Source organism: Pelophylax lessonae, assembly GCF_965119305.1.
Source record: "Pelophylax lessonae genome assembly, chromosome: 6".
In the NCBI taxonomy this organism is placed as follows: domain Eukaryota; kingdom Metazoa; phylum Chordata; class Amphibia; order Anura; family Ranidae; genus Pelophylax; species Pelophylax lessonae.
This window is the reverse complement of record NC_138773.1, coordinates 166,077,226-166,093,483: the sequence shown is the minus strand read 5'-3', so window position 1 is coordinate 166,093,483 and position 16,258 is coordinate 166,077,226. Positions and strand designations below refer to the sequence as shown.

The window sequence follows — 16,258 nt, the reverse complement described above, 5'->3', positions numbered from 1 at the left end:
TCTGACTGCACCTGAATAGTGTTCCTTTTGAAGGGGGGTCCAGTGCTGGGGGGACGGTAACAGCTCTGAGCTCCAAAATGTTAATGGGAAGCTTTGCCCCCCCAACCACGCCTTGAACTAAAAAATAAAGGGGTGATGCATATCAGGTGGTCAGTGTGTACTGATTACATTAGGCTGGGTTGGGACCAGGTGCCATCTTGCCGATATCTAATTGGCCATTGTGAGAGTATACTGTGCTTATTACCACATACACACCGTGTTTTTTTATCCTGTGAATATTATTTTAGCTTTCATTTTTTTTAAATACATCAAGCAGTTTATACTATGAAGACCCCTTTTTTGTGATTACATGTTCATAACATGAGAAAAACAAAAATAATATCTGGGCTTGTGGATAATAAACAGAAGCTGCTGAACACTTTACCTCTGATACCAGGCACATAAACATCAAAAAAGTGCAGCACTACTACAAAATAGTTGGGGGACAACTCATTGATGGTACAAAAAAGTGATTAACGCTAAATAAATAATGTCCATAGAAAGTCCAGAAACACAAAATGTGAAATATACTGATGTACACCCACAAAGCGAATGGAAAAAGATGAATATAAAAAGAGTCCCAATTGAAACGGTGTAGCTAATTTTTGACTAATAGAGAGTATATTCAGAATGGAGTAATAACTGGATTTTTGACTTACCATAAAATCCTTCTCTTAAGTTTCATTGATAGACATAGTTCTCTCTGACTCATATCTGTAGGGTAATACTGCCCCCTAGAGGAGTAGGACACTAGGCAGAAAAAAGCTCTGGCTACGCCTATGGGCAGTCCCAGAGGGTACACCCTCTCTCTTCCTGCATAGGATGTTTTGAATCAAAGCAGGGTCAGAAAAGTAACACCAACCCAACTCAAAATAGAAGGGCGGGTACTGCGTCCGTCAATGAACAAGAGAAAAGAATTTTACGTTAAGTCAAAAATCCAGTTTTCTCTATCGTTCATTGACGGACACAGTTCTCTCTGATTCATATCAGTAGGGACGTCCCAGCAGTGCCATAAAATGAGGGGTGGGAACAGCAGAAAAGAAGTCCCCAAGGCCAAAACATAGCTGACCAGGCAACATAGAACTCATCAGAACAAAAGATGAGGCCCACCTGAAACAAACAGTAAACACCCTCAAGGAAGGCCAAAAGCCCTCCAAACAGCAGCCAGCAAAAAACCTTGCGGCCGAAAAGAGGCATCTGTAGATTCCAACACATCCACCTTCTAAAACGTGGTAAAGGTGTGAACAAACGACCAGGTAGTCGTCTTGCAACCTGAAGCACAGATGACTATATGGCAAAAAGCCCAGGAAGCACTAGGCACCCGAGTAGAAAGTGCCGAAAGAGGGATAGGTAGAATCTGACCCATAATTGAAGAAGCCTGCACCACCGACTGTCCGATCCACCTGGAAATAGTCGCAGCAGACGCAGGCATCCCTGTTCCTTGGCCATACGGGAGCACAAAGAGCGAACCTGACTATGGGAAGACTCAGTCGCCAAGTACCCCTCGAGTGCCCGAACTCTATCCAAAGTGTGCTGCGCACATTCCGTAGGATGAGGGGGCTTAGGACAAGATGGAAACAATGGCCACGTGCAAGTGAACACTAGAACCCACCTTCGGAGGGAAGGACGGATCCGGACGAAGTACCACCTGGCCCCATGAACCAACACATAGGGAGAACGAAAGGACAAAGTCGCCAGTGCCAACACCCTGCGTGCAGAGTGACAGCAACCAAGAAGGCCACCTTCTGTAATAAGGTAGGCAGGGGATACCCTTGATACAAGCAAAAGGAGGGTCTTGAAAAACCAACTGCACCAAACCAAGGTCCCCAGTAGGCGATGGAGGTCGCACGGGAAGAACTAAGTGTCGCACCCCCTGGAAGAAGTTACGCACCAGGGAACGGGCGGCCAATGGCCTGAGGAAGAAAAATTACCAAACCCTCAAACTGACCCTTGACAGTACTCAAGACCAACTTTTGATCAACTCCCCGTTGAAGGAAGCCAAGATCCGGCCACGCCCAAGGAGACTCACACCACACAGTACGTGACTTTCTCATATGATAAAAAACGCAGGGTGGGAATCACTGAAGCAGACAATCCCCTGTCCTTCGACACCTGGCTTTCAACAGCCAAGCCGGGAAGTCAGCGACCGTGAAGCCAGACGGGAGATCGGCCCTGGAGATAAGAAACTCTCCCCGAGAGGAAGCCTCCAAGGAGCGTAAGCGGCAAGCCTGACCAGGTCGACGTACCAAGCTCAGCGAGGCCAGTCCGTAGCCACGAGAATGACCGAAATCCCTTCCGCTTCGATCCTGCAAAGGATTCTTGGCAGCAACTGGAGAGGAGGAAAGGCAGACAGCAGCTATTACTGACCTTGGCCCATCCGTGAGCACTCTCACACGACCATGCCGGCGTCAGCCTTGCACAGGTGACCACGCCAAACTTTTCAGCTTTGTTCATGTTGAACCTAGCTAATGTTCTTGCCTATGACAGAACCCATGGTGCCAACATTTCACCAGCCAGAGGGTCCCGGGAGCGGGCCACGACCTCTGATATATCCTGTAGATGGGATACCAACAGGACCACGTCCGGAGTACCCCCAAATGAAGGCACAATTGCTGGAACGACTCCAGATGAAAGGACCATTGCCCTGCATCCAGGGCCTGTCGACTGAGGCAAACCGCCGGCCAATTTTTTCCGCACCTGGAAAGGGAACAGCGGATAGAGCTGGAACAAGGCGCTCTGCCCAACAAAGAATCATCACTTCCAAGGCCGCAAGGACACCCTTGGTGAATCACAAAAGCTACGGTAGCGGTGTAGTCGACTGAATGTGCACCGGACAGCTGCAGGTGCCCAATCCAGTGAACTAGGCAAAGCCGGATCACTCTCAGATCCAGGACAATAAGCGGTAACCTGGATCATCCAGGGACTATACTCCCAAAGCAGAGAACCTGCTGAGGACTCCTCCCCACCCTGACAAACTTGCATCCGTGATGACAATTGTCCAGTAGAAGGGGAGGAAGGATTCAAGAGCAAGACTCCATGGGCACCCGGCTCAGCCAGATCCGCAAGTCCAGAGTTTGGATTCCAGTCGCCTTTGAGAAGGATTGCCTCCTGGGGGATCCCCAAGAGGGATTGAGCGTCTTGAAAAACTACACCATCAGTCCCATCACTCGCATGCAGGTCCAAAGGGAAGACCATGTGCGGGACAGCAACAGTCGACCAAGTTTTTTCCCCAGAGGGAGAAACACCCTGACTGAGGATGAGTTCAAAGTCAGGCTCAGAAAGTCCAGTCTCATGGAAGGGACCAGGGAGGATTATTGAAGGTTCAGAAGCCACCTGAACTCCTCCAGAGTTCTCACGTCGACAACCAACTTCGTTCTCAGCACTGTAGGGGACACCAAACGGAGAAGCAGAGCGGCCAGAAAACCAGGACCGATACGCCCCACTGCCGCAACAGCGACAGGACCGGAGCCAACACCTTTGTGAAGCCCCTAGTAGCATAAGCGAGACCAAAAGGGTAACGCCACAACCGATAGAGATCCTTCCCCATGGCAAAAAATGGAGAACCCATAGGTGTCCCAAACATAACGGGATGTGAAGGTAGGCAGCTTGATGTCTATGGAGGCCAGGAATCCCCCTGATGTAGGGAAGCCACCACCGTGCGAACCGATACCAACTGGACCGCTTGACCTGAACCCAGTCAGCCTGGGATCCGGGCCAGCTGCAGGTCCTCGACCGGAAAGGACCTCCCCTAGATGGGTGAGGAAGCACCTTCCAGCCTGAAAAAGTGCACAATGTTGGGAACGGCGCTATCACTTGAAATATTAAATAATAAAAAGTGTATTTTGTGCGCATTAATAAAGGATAAACTGCATAAAATCATCCGTATTTGATAAGGTGCATATGGTGCATAAAGTGCGTGTGCCCCTTTAAATACAAAGTGCTACGTGCTGATTAAAAACTACAGCCAGTGCATCCACCAGCGCTTGTCGCGGCAGGGGAGGTAGAAATGTCATCCGCATCATCCGAGGAGACAGGGCGCGAGGTAACAGACCCGGTAGGGAGGCCCACGTCTGTGGCGGCTGAGCCAGACTCAGACTCCGGGGCATCAGATGAGGCAAGGGGAGGCGGAGAAACTTTTCAGCGCACCTATCGCCTCCACCCGGGCCCAAATGTTTCCCGAACTGCCGAAAAGGCATCGACGGACAGTGGAGATCCAGGGAGGCCCTGCGGCCTCCGTGAAGGGGTCAGGTGGGAACAAATGGCCTGCAGGGTCTATACTGAACTTGAGGAACCCGCCAGCAAATTTTCCAAAAAAAATAAAAAAAATACACTACAGTGCCCCCCCCCCTGGAGGTCAGGCGCACACTAACGGATCCCCACAGAAAGGGAGAGACCACCCTCATAACTCACTGTCCTCCAGGCACTCCCACCGGCCTCCACAGCAAAAAATCTATCGCAATATGGCCGAAAACGGGTGTACCAAGACGCCGTCATAGAAGCAGACAGATGCTACAACAAAATGGTGGCCCCGCCCGGTAATCGGGACCCAATATGGGAACCCCCCCAAATGCCCATCCACAGCAGAAAACCCCACCAAGCCCCCCCCGCACAATCGGCCGAGCGCCGCGGATGGCGCACTCCCCCGGCCCCCCATGCAGCCTGCACACTAGGCCCCAGCCTCAGGTAGGCCCAAACAGTCCCTCACGTGGGGGGGGGGGTAGGGGGGTTCACAACAGGACAGAGGGAAACCCAGGAGTGTGAGGGTCCCACCATCCCAGGGAGGGGGCAAGCGTCCATCCCAAAATCCGCCAGGGAAGGGGGGTAACGTTTACTCACCATCCCGGGAACACAGACGGGCGCCATCTCTTGACAGGGCCCCATGCCACCGAAGTAGGGGGGCTGTCTGCAAAATAGGAATGCTGCGACATAAGTCTAGACCCTGTCGTGTGCGTCCTGGCGAGACGTTTAACTCGCAGAGGGCCAGTCCCCGTCCAGGGGGACTATGCCGCAGCCGACCCACGCAGAGCTAAGGCCTGCACGCGCTCGCTGGCCAGACTGGGGTGACCACTGGATATTGGGGTCTGTCTGTCTGTCGCCCAGCCAGGCATAATTGATCTCACATGGATCTCACATGGAAAAAAAAGTTCAGGAGAAAAAATGCTAGCTAAAAAAATCTACATAAAAAAACACTTTATGCCAGGACCAGAAATCCCAGCAAAGAACTAGGTCCTTTCTCCTGACTAGGCAGATTAAAACTGCCATCATATGCAGGAAGAAAGAGGGTGTACCCTCCGGGACTGCCAATAGGCGTAGCCAGAACTTTTTTCTGCCTATTGTCCTACTCCTGTAGGGGGCAGTTTTACCCTACTGATATGAATCAGAGAGAACTGCGTCCGTCAATGAACGATAGAGAAATCTCTTTGCCGTTAGATGATCCTTCAGGTCTATTTGCCAATTCAGCACCACTGGAGTCCAAATCAAAGGGCCTTCTGGTATACAAAAATGTACTTAGTTCCCCAATTCAAGAGTGTAGTCCTGCCCCTTACTACTAAGGCTTACTATCACACCACATTACCACAGCAACAATGATACCAACCAAGCTCAGTCAAGCACCCTTTAATCTCAGATACAAAAAGTGCTGTATTGGGAAAATGGATCGGATATGCTGTCACCTGAAATGCCCACTGTGGTCTTCTAGTGGCGGTAAATAATCTTTTTTACCTAGGTTTATATATTCATGTGTGCTTTAAAGAGCTTACAAATCATACGGTTTTTACATTTTAAAAAAATTGCAGAATGTCATCTTGCAAAAAATGTTCTCATTTATGAAATACTAAATGCAAAGCCATACCTCTTTTAGTCTTGCAATGTTCAGTCAGTGGCTGAATCTCTTGTATTGGCAAAGAAATTATGTTTACATATCCTGCAGTAACCATGTAGTAATACAGTCGTTTAAAGAGTCGTTCAGGCAAACCCTTAAAAAAAAAAAAAAAAAAGGGAGGACAAAAATCAGATTGATCAATTACCTATATATTTTAAATGAAGGCATAATTTTCTTTCATAAACTAAATAGAAAAGAAATATTTTATGCTGTAAACTCTTTTAAGTACATTTTGTGCCACCCCTTATGCAGTGACCCTCACTTTGGTCAAATTTGAAAATTCTGCTTGGCTCCTCCACAATTCAACATAAAAATCTGAGGAAAAAAATAATACATTTTTAGTACTTTTCATACTATTCCCCCCCGAGCATAATGCTGGATGAGCTCCTTATCTTTGAAGTTCAACATTTTAGCAAGAATCAAACGTGGTGGGCTACCAGGCAGAAGAGGTAGTGGCCTTCCACCCACTCAGGCATACCAACTATGCAAACAATATTGTTGTACAAAAAATATATACAAATTGTATATATTAGCGCGCCAGGGAGATATTAACAGGACCTGGTATACTAATTGTATAGATAATAAGTGGATTAAATAAAGTGGTTAGTGATTTAAATCAATAAATAAAATAATTTAAATTAATTTAATTAATATGTTGCAGCTGCTATGTAAAGTGCGGGTGCTGGTGATGAAAAAAAGTGATCACAGTGGTGATAACTATAGCGCTTGCAGTGTCCCCTAGTGGGAGAAATTTTTTTAATTCACAATAGTGCTTAATATTGATAAATAGTGATAGTATCAAATAAATAATTAATTGAATACACTGATAAATAGACAATTAATAAATAAGTGGATAAATAAATAAACCACTGGTTATTATAGTCCTTCACAGTGTGCAGTGAAAAAAACTTTCAAATTGGTAAAAAATAAATAAATCATGCAGTCCAAACACAATTAATATAATAATAAAGTGCTGGTGCTCCTTGCTGGATTCCTTAGTGCTTCCTTCACCGTGAGTAAATAAATGAAATGCCCACTCACCGAAAGCTGTGGGTTTTATATGTCATATGACACTAAAACCGTCTGTGCTTGTTAAGAGATCCTGCCCGGATCGAATAGCTCTCCCTGGGTCTTTACAGCCACTACGGGTACCTCGGGTAGTCTCCTTCAGCCACGATCCCAGCCTTGGAATGTGCCCTTCCTGCAAAGTCCCCTCCAATCACAGCCGTGATGAGGAAATAAAAAGCGGATAGTGTGGTATTGTTTCCAATATATTTATTCACACACCCCATGCATAGCAAAGGTAAAATCCATAAAACTTCCAGCAGGTGATAAAGGTGCTCATCCAAAGTTCAAAAAAAATATAACAGCAAATGTGAGGTAACCGTGTTCAAAACCAAACAAACAGGCAAACAGATAGGACCGTCATATGTTCGGCACAAAAGAGTGGAGAGCGGTAGTTCCGGTATGCGTTCCACTCGAGTGCGTATGACGTCACCACGTGCGTTCCACCTAACGCGTTTCGTCATTGGCTAGACGTCTTCAGAGCCCACTAGGGGACACTGCAAGCGCTATAGTTATCACCACTGTGATCACTTTTTTTCATCGCAAACAATATTGTGCCTTGTGGTTTTTGCAATCCATGTTTAGAGGCCACTTTCCGCACAGCAAATTCCAGCCCATCCTCTTATCGTTTATGCTGCTCCCCAAGGCTACTGTGAACTCTAGGATCTTTTGCAGATCGCATCTCAATAAAGCCACTGTTTCTGCCCCATGTCCTTTCACCTGATCTTAGCCACAAATGCATTATATTTCTTAGTAATGAAAAGCACATTTTTAAAGTGGGCTCTGCATCTGAGCCAGGCAGGATAGTCTCTGCCTGTTTTAGCTCCTGTGCAGCAGAGCACTGCCATTAAGGCTTAAAGGTGAAGGTGGTCCCTGTATCTTCATATAGCAGAAGCAAATTTCTCTATGTCTCCGAATTCACCGGATTCTCATGGTCAGCTTCTCTGGTGTGTGTGTGCGCGCGCCAACCTCTTTAGCCAAGATACAACTTCTTTAGTCCAGTCTAATTTCTCGCAGTCATGTACCTAAAGGGGCGTTTCCATCTTGTCTCTCCACACAGCTCTTCTTGTCCCTTGTGTGTCACAGAACAGTGAGCTCAGCACCACAGTTGAAGCAAAAGGACCAGGACAGAAGGATCAGTTTGGAATGGTACACAGGAGCTCCGTGAGATATGTCCAGTCACATGCCTGTCTTGGCTATGCCCCCATTTTAAAGTCTTTGTCTTTAAATCGAATTGATCATTGTGTAAGATACGTGTTTAAAAACAATGTAAAATTGTTGTTCGCAGGTCTTTTAACAAATGCACTTTATAATAATCCAAACAAATGTGCCACTGACTATAATGGCACAGATGATTTGCAATATCATGCATGCCTTTGATCTACATGTATATGATGAAATAGTAAATGTAACAAAGGATACACTGTGTTAAACAAAAACATTTGCAAACTACTGTATCTGCAAGTGGCTGCATTTTGTAATACCTAGGAAACACCAATTGTCATTTTTAAAGCCAGGAAATACTGCTATTTGTGCTAGAGAAGTGGAGGCAAGGGAAGAAGGGCCTAGAAAGTTTTTTTTTTTTTTTTTTTTAATAGCCTCTGTCCACTAAGATCCTCAAGCAGTTAAGATCTAAAATCAATTAACTATGGAATGAAAAAAAAAAAAGGACGGATTAAAACAAGAGCAACAAATACTAAAAAACGATTCACTATAAAAAACATTATAGACTATTTTGGAAGGCAGGAAGTATAAATGATGGTTTTAAACAGCTGATGGGATTTTGTCAAATTGCCTTACTTAATGTGTCTTGCCTACAAATTGCTTAAATAAAAGGAAAAGTTACACAGAATATACACATACATAATATACATGTATATTACCATTTCTTCCCGAAGGTTTATCAAAGTTTCTGTGCGATTCTCACGTTCAGTTAACATTAAAGAAACCCTCTCTGCAAGCGTGTCATACTTATTTTTCCTAAAAAATAAAAAAGAACACACAACACAAAAAAACCCAGTTAGAACAGTTTGAGAAAAGGCATTGTAAGCGCAATATCTATAAATCGCAAGGCAGGTAGGAGTCTTCAATTACGTTTAATTTAAAAATAAAAAAAAACTGCAATGTATATAGATCATCTAAAAGGCGAGAGTTCCACTTTAGCTGTCAGACGGTACTATGCCACTGTTTACCTCCTTTTGAAAATTGAAGTCTAAGCCCATTGCTCCCAACTGTCCCTGATTTGGAACAAAGTCTCTGTCGCTCTTTCCTCCTCATTTGTCCCTCATTTTGGTATAATCTTTAGGCCTCATGTACACTGCTACTTGTAAACGGACATTTAGGAGCAGTTGGGCGTTATTTTCAGAAGCCCCTGAACCCTCCTCTATGTCATCTTATCTGTCCATGTACACTGAGTTGTTTACAGTCATTTAGAGGCAGTTGAATTCAGTGCCGTTTTTTGGAAAGCAATTATTTGCGTTCAGGATGTTCAGAACGTGTGTTTACCGACGTTTCAAACGCAAAACGCGACGGAACGCGGTCACCTGCGTTTAGCGCTTGCGTTTTTACTGTTTATAGGGGAATGATTTTTTGACCTCTAAAAACGATCTGAGCGCAAACGCCCGCTAAACCCAGCTGCAAACGCGACACGATGGACGTTTTAAACTTCCTTTACATAGCTGTAAAATTAGAGCGTTCAAAGGACTTTTGAAAACGTCCCGTGTACATGTAGCCTTATAGTTGTATATAAAATGCATTATTTATCTTTCAAAAAGTGTTTCCCAGTGCTAAACTTTTCATCCAATTTCAAAATTGCTGCATTTTTAAATTTCAAAAGCCTAAAAGGCTAAAGTCTTGTATGTGGTCCCTTAACATCCCCTCCAAAATCTTGCAGACTACTGATGTTAGACTGACCGGCCTATAGTTACCCAGGATATATCTCGGCCCTTTTTTAAATATTGGTACCACGTTGGCTTTGTTCCAATCAGCTGGCACCATACCCGTCTGTAAACTATCCTTAAAAATCATGAATAATGGTCTGGCAATCACCTGGCTGAGCTCTTTAAGAACCCTCGGGCCAAGCCATCCGGTCCCGGTGATTTATTTATGTTAAGTTTCTCTAGTTTAGTTCTAAGTCTATCTTCTGTTAGCCATGGCGGTACTTCCTGAGGTGTGTTGTTTAGTTTGGCCCTACAAGCTGGGTTAGTGTAGCCTCCCAATTCTTTTGTGAAGACTGAAGACTGTCCTCTGTGGCCAAATCTCCCTTGTCGTCTTTTATGGGTCCAATGTGTTCTGGCCTCGCTTTCTTACTATTTATATGCTTAAAGAATTTAAGTCCTGAGAGACAACCGACTGCTGGACAACAGAAGTCGAATGGCATCCTGCAGCTTCTGGAGCTTGTGCAGCGGAAGAAACACCCTGGCTCCAAAGTCAGACCCAGATAGTCCAACTTTGTGGATGGAATCAGAGCAGACTTTTGGAAATTCAAAGTCCAACCAAACTCCTGCAGACTCCGCACAGTGATGTCTAGGTTGTCCTTTAAAGCCGTTGGAGACTCTGCTCACAGAAGATCATCCAGGTACCCCAGTACCGCAATCCCCACTTTTGTGGATACCCGAGGAGCTGAGGTGAGACCAAACGGTAACGCCCCTAATTGACAATGCTCCTCGCCCACGGCAAAGCGGAGGAAGTACTGATGCCCGACATATATCGGGATATGGAGGCAAGCGTCCTTTATATCGATAGAGGCCAGAAGATCCCCTTGGTGAAGGGATGCCACTACCTTAGAAATGGACTCCATTTGGAACTTCTGTACCCGCACAAAGCGGTTCAGGGCTTTGAGGTCCAGTATTGGACAAACTTTGATTTCCTTACTGGGAACTGTAAACAGGTCTGAATAAAAACCCCAGAAAACATTCTGAGTTTGGAACCGGTACAATCACCCCTTGTAGTAGCAAATCTTGTACCGCCCCGAAAAGACTATGCAGGCGGTCTGGGAACAAACGCAGGTTGGAAGGAAAAAAGCTCTCTGGAAGAAAGGACCGAAATTCGATCTTGTAGCCAGACCGAATCAACTTATGGACCCACCTGTCTTAAATTAGAGAGGTCCACGGGTCAGAAAAAAAAAAAACAAAGATGTTCCCCCTACCCCAGATACAGGTGAGGGCGCTCCTTCAGGCAGAAGAGGGCTTGTTTGCAGGTCTGGAAAGACTTGCTCTCGACTTACCAGGCTAGGGCCTCTTGGAAGCTCCAGAGATGGTTCTAACGCATTTGGATCCTATGTCTTGAGACCCTAAGGGACGAAAAAGCCGCTTATGAGACAATAAAAAAAAAAAAAAAAAAAAAAAAGGACCACGTCTGCAAAGAGACTCCTTGCCCCTGAAAGCCTTTGGGAGGAGAGTTATCTTCCCACCTGCGACTCCCTTAATGATTTCATCCAGGGAAGACCCAAACAGGCGATTCCCCACAAAGGGGAGATCCGATAAGGCCTTCTTGGAAGCTCGGTCCACAGACCAGCATTTCAGCCATATCATGCGCCAAAGGACCACTGCTGTCACGGACAGCCTAGAAATCAAGGGAGCCGCATCCAGAGAGGCATCACACATAAATTATAACCCCTTGACCAACTGGTCCGCCAGCTCCGCAAAGGCAGGGGGAAGCTGTTCCCCCTCCAGATCCTGGTGCAAAAGCTTAGCCCACTCTGTCAAGGTCTGGGACACCAAGCCAATGGTGAAAACATGTGCTGGACCAAGGTCTCCGCTTTCCTACCAAAAGGGTCCTTAAAAGCTGGAGACTTCTCCACTGGAATTAGAGTGGATTTGTTCAGCCTGCAAACCTGAGTATCCACCACAGGTGGGACCGTCCACTTTTTTAACAGGGACTCTTCAAAGGGGTACATTCTAGCGAAACACTTAGGAACCACATGGCGTTTAGGGCAACCCCACTGATTCGCAACAATTTTGTCACAATAGGCGGGAAAAGGAAAAACCTTTGCCATTTTTGAGGATTTTCGGGTACCGAAGGTGACCGGTGCTTCCGACGCAGCTGCATCCTCCATTTTTAAAGTTTCCTGCACTGATATAATCAGTGCATCCACCAGCGCTTTTTCATGCGCGGCTGTAGTGGAAGAGGAATCATCCTCACTATCAGAGCACTTAGGGTGCATGGATGCAGACCCAGCAGGGTGACTCGCGTCTGCGGTGGCCAGATCAGACTCAGAACCTGAGGAGACAGAGGAGGCAGATGAAGGCGGTGGACGCTTTTTGCTGGTCTTTTTTTTGTCCAATCAGCCTTGGACACTAAGGACTCAAAAGCCGTCGCCATTGCAGACAGGGTGGACTAGGACCCAGAAGGGCCCACCGCCTCTAAGATGGGATCAGTGGGTGGAATTTTCTGCAGGGACTCCATGTTAACCAGGGACCATTTAGGCAAAAGTAGAAAAAAACATTGCTGAGTGACCCCCGCCGCCGCATTAGCGGCACTACATTTGCTGCTATAGCAGAGAGAGGGAGATCCTCAGGGCATTCACAATAACTCACCACCCCTGGTCAGCACAAAGCAGAGCTGGATGCTGAAGTCCAGGAGTCAGTACTAGAGGTCTACTACCCTCAGTCACCATCCACAAGGCTCCAAAAACATGGGCGCTGGTTTATTCAATGGAAAAACACCAAGAAAATGGGTGCCAGACTACACAAAAATGGCCGCCGTATATACAGCCAGCCATCCATGACAAAATGGCGGCTCCACGTGGCTCCCGGGACCCACAGGGGACATCAAGGACATAACAGTAAAAGGGGGGCCCACCAGGACAACTCCCCATAAAAACTGCGCGTGCGGCACCCAGCGGCGCGGCCCCCCGGCCCCCATCGCCCGCTTGACACCCTACAGGAGATCATGGACAGGTATGGCCACACCCTGGGGCGGGGGGAGCTAGGTGTGGGTAGATGGGGGTGGTCTACAGGCGAACAGGGGACCCCGATATATAGTGGGGGACGCTGTGTGGGAAGGAAGGGTACCCAGGGTCCGAGGGAGGGGCCCACGTCCACCCCAACAGGCCACCAGGGAAGAGGGGACACTACTTGCCATACCATGGAACCTGGTGGGGGAGGGGGGGTATCTTATTACGGTGTCCTGTAGTGATGTAGAGGTCAGAGATCTGACATTTCCAAAACTCACTGTTAAATTCTAAAGTTTCTTCAGGCAGCAGAATCTCATTATCGTAGCAAATATTGATGGCGCAGGTGAGGCAAGCATTAACTTCTTCAATGCATGTGGCACTTTTTATTCTAATTTTTTTTCTAACAACAATGTTGATTTAAAACGTGCCAATGACCAAAAGGTAACATTATTATATACTTTTCTGCTTTGTATTTTAAATTGCTAGCCTACTCCTATTATTCTGAACATCCTTGAAGTTTGCAAACTTACTCTGAAGTTCCATTACTTCCTTCAATTTTGTGACATATATTCAATATGCCCTGTTGATAGGAATTGCTGCGTCACATAATTCACAAAGACTGTCTGCTGAACTACAGAGGTGCTGAGAAGAAGAGTTTCAGGAGGAAGAGTCAATATGGGTATCACAGCTTACAGGCAGCAAGGTATCATGGGATATGTAGTCCTTGGAGTGGTAAGTGGGGTACCCCAGGGCTCTGTCTTGGGACCGATTCTGTTTAATTCATCCTACCACTTTATAAAACTCTGGTAAGGCCAAATCTGGAGTATTCTGTCCAGTTCTGGTCACCAGTCCTCAGGAGGGTTGTGCTGGAGCTGGAGGAGAGGGTACAGAGAAGGGCAACAACATTAATAAGGGGACTGGAGGACCTCAATAACGAGGAACGACTACAGGCACTACATTTTTTCTTGAGATGGGACATGATAGCGATATACAAATACCTAAATGAGGATTCCAACGTAGGAAAAAAACTTTACAGCCTCAGGGAGGGCAAGGAGGACACCGGACCACACAATGAGATTGGAGGAGAATCAGTTTAAACCTAAAATTTGCAGGTGAGTTTTCACTGTCAGGGCGATAAGGATGTAGAACTCTCTTCCATAATTGGTAGTGGCAGAAGGGAATATTGATATTTTTAAAAGATTATTGGATGTGCATCTTAAAGAACACAGCATACAGGGATATGGGAAATAATTACCGACACTGACACACGTAACGCTGGACAGTGCTGGATGGACTATTGCCTTTATTCAACCTTACCTACTATGTAACCACGTAACCTAAACAGCAGTTGAGAAACTGCAAAGCATCCAGGAAGTCGTGGAAAGAGATGGCCAAAAGACAGGCACAGCATTCACACCATGAAATTAGATTTTTCATATATTGAAATTCAATATACTGAATTGTCAAAAATAACTACAGTAAGTCCCCTACTTACAAACGAGTTCTATTCCAGGAGCTTGTTTTTAAGTTCAACTTGTTATTAAGTCCAGCAAAGATCACCGCTTGCAGACAAAGGAGCCCTACTGTCAAAACACAAAGGCACAGCATGGGAGATCACTGCACCAACATTGCTTGTGTTGGTACGGCGAACTGTCAGTTTTTTTTTTTTTTGTTCAGCCCGCTGGGTTGAATGAAAAAAAAAAAAAAAAATGAGTGTGTGTACTCCGCTTTACGGGATTGGATATGGGAACACATGTTCGCATCAGTGAAAGTTCCTAAGTTGAATGTTTGCATGTAGGGGACTTACTGTATTGTTTTTATTGATGTTACAATGTGAAAATGAAAGTATATGCTGTATATGCTGTGAACATAGATTTCCTTTTAGCACCAAACATGAGTGGGCATCACAGTGTGTAAAATTACAGAAATGTTTAAGAGTTTACTCCCATGCATATTCCTATGGTTTAAGGTTGTATACATTTCCTACATTTCTCATGCTACATTTAAAACAAACTTAAGTCATTGCAAATATCAGCTGAACAATAAAGTGTTCCAATGATGTACTTAAAGCCCTGGTGAACAATAGCAAAAAATACCATTTTGCATGTAAAGTATGTGGTACTAAACCTGTCAACGTGAAAGCGCTTCAGAAGGAGAAGTAAAGAATGCTGCTGAGCTCCATTGCATAGCTTGATAACATGTGACTGCATTGTAATGAGGCCTTTTCTATCAAGGACTCGTCGAATATAATGGATTTTCCCAGCATCCATTCTGGAATAAAAAAAATGATACAACACTTATTGTATATATCATATATACAAACAAACGCACAACCAATCATTGTTATGATTTTAAAGAAATAATAAATCATCCAGAAAGCAGTAATGCTTCTTTCACAAGGCCGCTCAGTTTTATTTCGTCTGCTGCGGCACTTTTTTTTCCACTGAGCGGATGACATTTGTGTCATCCGGTCCGTATGTCCGCATATCATCCCATCCGTTTGTGGATGATATACGGACATAATGTATGTCTATGGGATTGCGGATGACACCGCTGACAACCGATTTTGCGTCCTTTCCGTTTTTTAAAATGGAAGAAAAATGGGGTTAGAAAAACGGAACAGAACTGAAAGGATGCAAATCGGATGTCAGCCGATCGTCATCCGCTGACATCCGCAATCCCATTGACATGCATTATGTCCATATATCACCCGCAAACGGATGGGGTGATATACGGACATACGGAACGCCCGTGTGAAAGAGGCCTTAGTCAAATAACACAGAAAAAAAAAACACATTTTTTTTTTAATAAGGAAAAGGCAACTCCAGAAATCAATTTTAGACAGAGGGGTAGTTAGTGTAGAAATGCTACTTTCATTGCCTTGTTGCAGTGGTAAGTTTCAAAATAACTTGTAGATCAGTGGCCTCCAAACTGTGGCCGAGGGCCAGATGCGGTGACTACACATCCGGTTTACGGCATTGTGGGTTTGCATTCGTGATATATTCTGATGGAGATGGCAGTGACATACTGAAGGCATATGAAAGAATAGATTTGGATATACCAGGGACCAGGAACCAGGTTTGATTTGGCTGTGATTATTCCCACTCAGACTGAGCTATAGGATTGGCTCTTTACACTCGGAAAGTTGGGTTTATGATGGAGTGTAGACTTTGAATCCAGAGCCATACACTACGGGGTTTAGCCTATCAATCTGAGTGGTCATCCTGCTGCATTCTCTATATTTGGCCTATCAGTTGCTGTACCCTGCTGCAACTATTCAATTGCTCAGACACATATCCTCCTTTGTCATTTTATCTGCTGCTCTCTTTGTCATATACTGCTCACTAGCCACTTATGCTGTTACTACATATGAAGAG

The 16,258-nt window shown here is 45.4% G+C and overlaps 1 protein-coding gene across 1 annotated transcript in view; it reads right to left on the bottom strand.

The window, feature by feature from the left end:
- GTF3C1 (general transcription factor IIIC subunit 1) overlaps positions 1-16,258 on the bottom strand; it is a 360,695-nt gene that overhangs the window by 308,744 nt on the left and 35,693 nt on the right. Inside the window, exons 4-6 of the mRNA XM_082260707.1 lie at positions 15,009-15,152; positions 8,869-8,965; positions 5,891-6,014 (exon numbers count right to left, since the gene is read on the bottom strand). Coding sequence (XP_082116833.1) covers positions 5,891-6,014; positions 8,869-8,965; positions 15,009-15,152 — 365 coding nt within the window. The remainder of the gene's footprint in view (positions 1-5,890; positions 6,015-8,868; positions 8,966-15,008; positions 15,153-16,258) is intronic.